The sequence below is a fragment of the Mixophyes fleayi genome, chromosome 8, assembly GCF_038048845.1.
Source record: "Mixophyes fleayi isolate aMixFle1 chromosome 8, aMixFle1.hap1, whole genome shotgun sequence".
NCBI lineage: Eukaryota > Metazoa > Chordata > Amphibia > Anura > Limnodynastidae > Mixophyes > Mixophyes fleayi.
Window position 1 is genome coordinate 22,001,072 of NC_134409.1, and position 6,861 is coordinate 22,007,932.

Here is a 6,861-nt window from a genome sequence, read left to right on the forward strand (position 1 = left end):
GATTGCGTGGCTGGATATCAAGTTACAGCACCTCTTGCTGCAGAAGCTTCCAAAAGTTTACTTTCCGATATAAATTTGGCAACCCCTAGCAAGCACTTGTGTCATGTCTGTTTACATAGGTTTATTTTACACCATTTAAAACTATTTTTAAAATAGCATCTGGTGCCCCAAGTGCATTAAATAAATAACGATAGTTAGGATTCGGTTTAAGCCTTCCTGTACCTTAGCCCTAGGGCTTCCTCAGTAACATGTCAAGTCATTAAGCCAAGAGACTGTAAAGGTGATCTTGCCTTGACTTCGATATTTAAATTTAGAAATGAATGGCAAAGTTATTCTCTAAAACCCTATGGGCCGTATTTACAGCTCAGAGAAAATCCAGCTGTAGGGTGCAGATCTACCCCTGGAAAAACCATGTTTCAAATGCATTTTTCTCCATGTTGGAAAAAATTGCCTGCTTTGCATGCAACACACAAATACAGGGCAGTTTTATTTTTACACTGTTGTTTAAAATTGAGTACCACCCCACTCCCCCTATTCCCAACTCAAAATGTGTCTTCTAACTGGATTTATTCCTAAATGTAAATGAGGCACTGTGAGCTCACACTAAACTCTGAGACAGCCCTACAGGCCCCTCTAGTGGTGTGACAGTTGTGCACTGACTTGCGGATGGTGAGTGAGAATTGTATAAGGGATAAGTGACAAAAAGATGCAGGGCAACTTCAATACCTGGGGGAAAAAGTATCAAGCTTAGAGTTTTCCGGCGAGTTTGAAAAAGCAATCAGATTCTAGCTATCATTTATTTAGTACATTCTAGAAAAAGATAGCAAGAATCTGAATGGTTGCTATAGGCAACATCTTCACTTTTCAAACTCGCCTGAAAACTCACAGCTTGATACATTTACCCCCTGGTGTTAAAAAAAAAAAAAAAAGGACATTGAGGGTCGATGCTTGCTGCAGAATGTTGCAGTAATGCTGGGTTGTGTTTCAAAACAAAAATGTAATATTAGAGCAAGATATAGTCCCAAACATGAATTAGTTTCAGTGAACACAATGGAATATTTTGACGACAAAACGGACAGATACATATTTGAAAAAATCACCACTGTCTAAAGCTTAAAATAAATAAATAAATCTCAATTAATCCATTGAATGCAGAGAGCAAATGGAAACATGACAAAAGGAAACTTGTGTGTAAAAAATAATTTAGGAGAATCTCATAATCTAAATAAAAATGTTTTTCTCCAGTTTCTTCTGGACTCTCCTCCAAATCTCCAATTATTTAGTTCATCTATAATGGTTGTAACTGAGTGCAGGTTAATCAATCTCTGCACGATAGAAAATATAATGAATAATCAAAAGACATCTTGTTCAATGTATATAGTATATAAATATCGATTTTTAAATAATAAATAGTCAACTATGTATGGGTAAATAAATGTGCAGACCAGTGACAAATCTATATAACCTTTAAGCATTCCTGTATCTATATAGGTCTATAGTTTGTCAGTGATGCTATGTGTAACAAAATAATTTCATAAGAATTGTATCTTGTATTCTGAAGGCATGATTAGAGCTTTCTATAATAAGCCACAATGTTGCATATTAAAAAAGGGATATTTAAACTGTTTAAACAAATTGTTTACCATTATTACTTAGCTAAATAAAAATGTTTATGTGATGTGCCATGTGTCTGATACAAGCTGTGTACACCAAAAAAAAATACTTTTGTAAAAAATAACATTTATTACTAACGTTTATGGAATGGTCACACAAAGGTGTTATTGATTTCTAAACAATTAAACCAACAGCAATATTTTAAAAATTGACAAAAAGAAGCAGATTTGATGCTGCCTCCCCACCGTATCCACAATTCTGTACACAACGACGAATGTCCCGTTGTCCTTTTCACTTGCAAGTCACTGACTTCACCCACAACGTCAAGAATAACTTAGAATCCCCTTCTCATAACATTAGATTTTGTCTGTGTGTGTATATATATATATATATATATATATTTATGTTTATATTATAAATTGCAAATTCACAATGCACCAAGGCTAAGCCCATGCTTTTGATGATAAGCAAAGAAAACAACAGCAATTTAAAGGGGGGGGAAAGTGCATCTTACAAAAGTTTACAGTGTGTCTGTGGCAGCCCAAAGAAAATCTTTGACTGATTATATCCAGAAATTGTCCGATTGAAATTAAAACACTAGATTTAAAAATCTGTTTTAACTGTTTGCACTGAGTAGGATCTGGTTTAAATTGTGGTGGACCATGGATTTGATTCCTCTGAGGTTTCTGTGCCCTGGAATGATCCCCAGTAGATGTGGGGACGTGGCCCTTCACAGTCTGAGCATCCAAGGTCATCAAACACTTCTATTGTGGCATGAAGAATACGGCTCATTGTTTCTCTGCGCTGTTATTGACTACAGAACCATAGAGCCCATTTGAGTAGACTTGGTCTTTGTGGACATTGGCCCGGTCTCTCATTAGGTCACTAAAGGCATAGTCCATGGGCGGGCGGAAGCCTAAAGTGGGCATGAATCCCGCTGTGGAGTAAGGGGCCATGAAGGCAAGTCCTCTGCTATGTGCAGAATAAGCCAGTCTCAAAGGGTTCAGTCCTAAATGTCCACTTAACTGGTAAGTATTAGTATCTGTTCCAAAGTGAGTGGCATTGGGCTGTAACGGTGAAAATGCCGATCTGCTCCCTATAGTGCCTATGGCCGGGGTGATGGCCCCCGCTATGAGCGGTCTCGGGGTTGTAGATACTGAGGGCTGGATACTTTGAAGGGTTGAGTCTCTAGACCAACTCTCATCACCCTTTTCTTGCCCTCTGTTATTTAATATTTGCTCAATGGCTTGGACCACATCTCCACCGCAGCCTTGAAGGACCAGCTCCAAAACGCTCCTCTTCTGGGTGGGGAACACCCTTGTCAAAATGTCTATAGGGGTCCTCTGTCTAGCAGAGGAGGAAGAACTAGGGTCCTGCTCATCCTTCTCCGCATCAGATCCAGATTCAGACCCCAGTGGACTGATAGAGCTGGGGCTGTCCTCACCTTCTTTCAGAGCTTTGGACATAGGTGAGCTTAGGAAAGATTCACCATCCCCATTTTCGGAGCCAGAGCCTGGCCTCACTTCAGGAGAGGAGGTACCTTGGGCACTTCCAGTAATAGATTCACTGTCCAGGGTCACTGGTTTTGCCCCAGAGGTCAATTGCTGAGGAGTGATAGACCTGGGGATCAGGGTCTTGGGAAACAAATCGAACTTCTGGATTTTGGTCTCTGAAAATACATAAGTCTGGTTGAATACAATGTCATGTGTTCAACAGTACAGAGTCAAATAAGATTTATTTTTTAAAAACTAAGCAAATAAAATATAGAATGTAAAAAGATATTACACAGAAAATAATCTAATTCGATAATTGCCAAATTTAGGAATAAAACTATATAGGTATTCAAATTCTGGACATAATTGTATTATATTCCTTGCAGGTTTTCTTCCAATTGCTCCTTATTTATTCATATACACTGCAGGTATTCTCATATTAAAAAAAAAAAACACTGATAGCATCAATTCAGAACAAACTTTAAACTGTCATTACTGAAACAACTGTAATTTACAAGAGGACTACTGTCCTGTAGATAATTTCTTACAGCAAATGTATTGCTGTTTGTTTCTCTGTAGTTGCTCTGCAGAATTAACCCATATGTTATCTGTCATTAACTGACCATTGGACTATAACTTTCAAAAAATAATACAATATTATAGCAGATTGACTATGAAAGGCAACCAATATTTAGTGACAAGTCCAAGGTAAGGGGAATGTTATCCAAACTGCACAGAACTTTTTATATGACTAGAAGACTATTGCCCTGGGGTTATACTAGAAGTCATTAAAGGGTGATAGGGTATAATTATAGATAGGAATACCAAGATAACTTTTTATTACAGAGTACATACCATACAGTACCACAGTAATAGACTAAACATGTTAACTTATTGATTCATTCTGCTCTATAAATATTGTTTTGTATCACAAGGATGTATACTTATATATATTAAAATAAAATAAAATGCATTTAGCTATTTTATACTCATGATTTGAGCCTTATAACTTGCACCTAAATTTAATCCACCTCTCAAAAACCGTTGAAATTATACTTGATTTTAATTTGTTTTATTTAGTATATGCTATCAAATATACTCAGCTATATATTCCATGGCAAAGTTTTTTAAAATAGAGAAAACATTTTTAAGACTGGAATTTTTTTTCGGTCCGTATTCTAAATATTTATTGTCTATCAAACAAACAATTTTCTTTTGGAATTAGGACTATAAGGAGAGAGTTAAGAATAACGGGAGCAATATGAGCCTTATTGGAGAATTCTTGTAAACCTTATTGGAGAATTCTGCATTTTAGAATTCTTCAATAAATCTACTTTTTTGCTACAGTTATTTCATAACTGGTCCATATTGTTATAGGTTGGATATTTTTGCTGAACTATTGGGAGTGTGTTAATTGATGCAAATATTGATTATCCGCTTACCTGTCCCTCCCTCTGCGCACACGGATCCAAATAATTCATACGCTGGCCGGGGTGGGATGATGCCGTTGGCCGCGGCCAGTGCTAGTCCCTCGGCAGTTCCATAGAGTAGCTGCAACTCCCGGGCTTCGTTTTCCTCCTGCGCCTGCTGCCGGCGCAGCGCAACTTGCGCGGCCATCACTCTCTGGCGCTCGGCGATGAGCGTGCACTTTGCGCACATGCAGTCCTTCCAGCGACAATAGCGCTTGTGGCCCTTGAGTGCGGAAACCACTCCATGATTCCTGCAGCGAGCGCACTTTGGAGTGCGCGGATACTTCTCCGCTGCGCGCAGGAGCAACTGGGGACCCCGGAGAAGGGTCCCGGCTACAGTGACTGGTATCGAGGTCGAGGTGGTAGTCTGGGGGACCTGGGATCCAGACGGGGCCCCGCTTATCTCCATCGTAGGAGCCCCCCACACAAACCTAAAAGTAGACAGTGCCAAGCAGCAGTCTATACCCACATTCACTATAATGCCTATAGAAATGTATTCTACTCAAATGTATATGGGTACAACAGTATAGGTTAGCTACAAACTACAATAAGACAATATAGTTGATCAATCATCAGCGAGGGACATATATAAGTCCTTATAAACTATAGCCAGACAGAATTATGTGATACAACATTATAGACACCACTATGCCCAAATAGCCCTACACATAAGAATCTCCTGACAGCTCTCTATAGCCAAATACAGATCAGTAAATCATACAGTCCCTTTACAATGTCTGTAAATAGAAATCTATGGAAACTATACCTACATGTGTTAATATCAATATATTGGAGCCCCTATAACTTGCTTGACCTCAATAGATTCTCTTTCTTGTCTGTAACTTGCTGGCCACCTAAATCCCATGTCGAAAATGGAATAAAACACCCACCCACCCAATTCTCTCAGCTCCTCTAATCTCAACAATCGGGATATCTCCTATGGCTCACTCCTATAATAGGCTGCTCCCTATCTTCGTTTATAATGATACTGACCCTGTGTGATAGTGTTACCTTGGGTGATAGTCCCAGATCCCCAGGTCCCCGAATCCCCCTCCAAAGATCCAGGTCTCAGGCAACAAGTCCAACTGTTATCATTGCCCCCTAAGCAGAAGTTTTGCAAGTGTGTCAGCTAGGAACACACTCTCCGGCACAAAAATTGCAACTACAGGCTCCAGGCAGCTCCCCTTGTCTCTCAATTGTTGATCACTCATTAGACAAATGTTGATAACAATGTGAATCTCGCCATTGGCCAGTCAGGGGAGATGCTCACTTCTGATTGGTCATTGGCTTGTACCACTGTGTCAAGAAGGACGTTTTCTCAAATAACAGGAGGAGGGTCTTGCAGAGGTACAATCACAAACACTTATATAGATCTTTGTGTATCATCCTGTGACTATACCCACTGCCCCTGCCTCATCAGTAGTTCAGTGCAGACAACTATACTGACAATATTAAATAAAAAAAATACTATGTTGCAACTGAATTCAGGGGTTTGAATTATTATAGCAATAGGTGTTATGTGTTATTGCACTGGCTGTGAAGGAGAGTTGTATTAGATTTTAAAAGGTGAGTATTATATCTATCACTAACGGAGAATATTTTACATTTTTCTTTCTACTTAAGGAAACGAATCATTAGTAACAAAGTTAAATACACCCCGTATGTTGCAATAACTCACGACTTACTGTAGCAAGATATCACATGTTTTCTGTACGCTCCAACAAGCAAGCTATATAACGCAATAATTAAGTCACATAAATAAGAATTAACTTTTAATATATCATTTCTATGGCGTTGTTATTTTTATAATATAGCTGATATAATTTTTTTACCATTGTCAGAAAAATTAACTTAAATTAACAATGTTCAGAATATATCAGAATATAATATAATTGATAGCACTCATTAAATAATTATGTAGACTGCACATAAAACCGTTTGTTGTATTAAACGTTTTATTTATTTACAACATATGATCATTAAATAATAATAAGTGCTTGCAAATATATTAAGACTGTGTTTAAGGAAAGAGATGAGGATTTATTTTAGTCTTCTGAAATGTGACAGTTTATTAAAACGTTTGTGGATTTTGTTAAACGATAAGCGTCTCTGCTTTGTAGCTTGAATTTTGTTTTTCTGAATAAAATCACGTCCTACAACAGACATAGCCAACCTCTGACTCTGCAGCTGCTGTGAGACTCCAAAGGTCATGCTGGGAATTGTAGTTCCACAACCGCTGCACAGCCTCCCTGTCTCTGCTGTAGAATAATGTAGATTATTTCTCA

The 6,861-nt window shown here is 38.3% G+C and overlaps 1 protein-coding gene across 1 annotated transcript; it reads right to left on the minus strand.

Annotated features, from left to right (window-relative positions):
* Positions 1–1,720: 1,720 nt before the first annotated feature.
* On the minus strand, positions 1,721–5,782 carry DMRTA2 (DMRT like family A2). Its single transcript, XM_075182057.1, has 2 exons — positions 4,550–5,782; positions 1,721–3,283 (listed from the first exon to the last, which is right to left on the minus strand). Exons 1-2 carry the CDS (start codon positions 4,983–4,985, stop codon positions 2,403–2,405), a joined length of 1,317 nt encoding a protein of 438 aa, XP_075038158.1. The 5' UTR covers positions 4,986–5,782; the 3' UTR covers positions 1,721–2,402.
* Positions 5,783–6,861: the final 1,079 nt, after the last annotated feature.

Bases quoted from the DNA above. Each gene is read 5' to 3' on its own strand.
- DMRTA2 (XM_075182057.1), bottom strand. From the start codon at position 4,985: ATGGAGATAAGCGGGGCCCCGTCTGGATCCCAGGTCCCCCAGACTACC. The intron at 3,284-4,549 runs GTAAGCGGATAA...ATGTATTTTCAG, and splicing joins GTGCGCAGAGGGAGGGACAG to AGACCAAAATCCAGAAGTTC.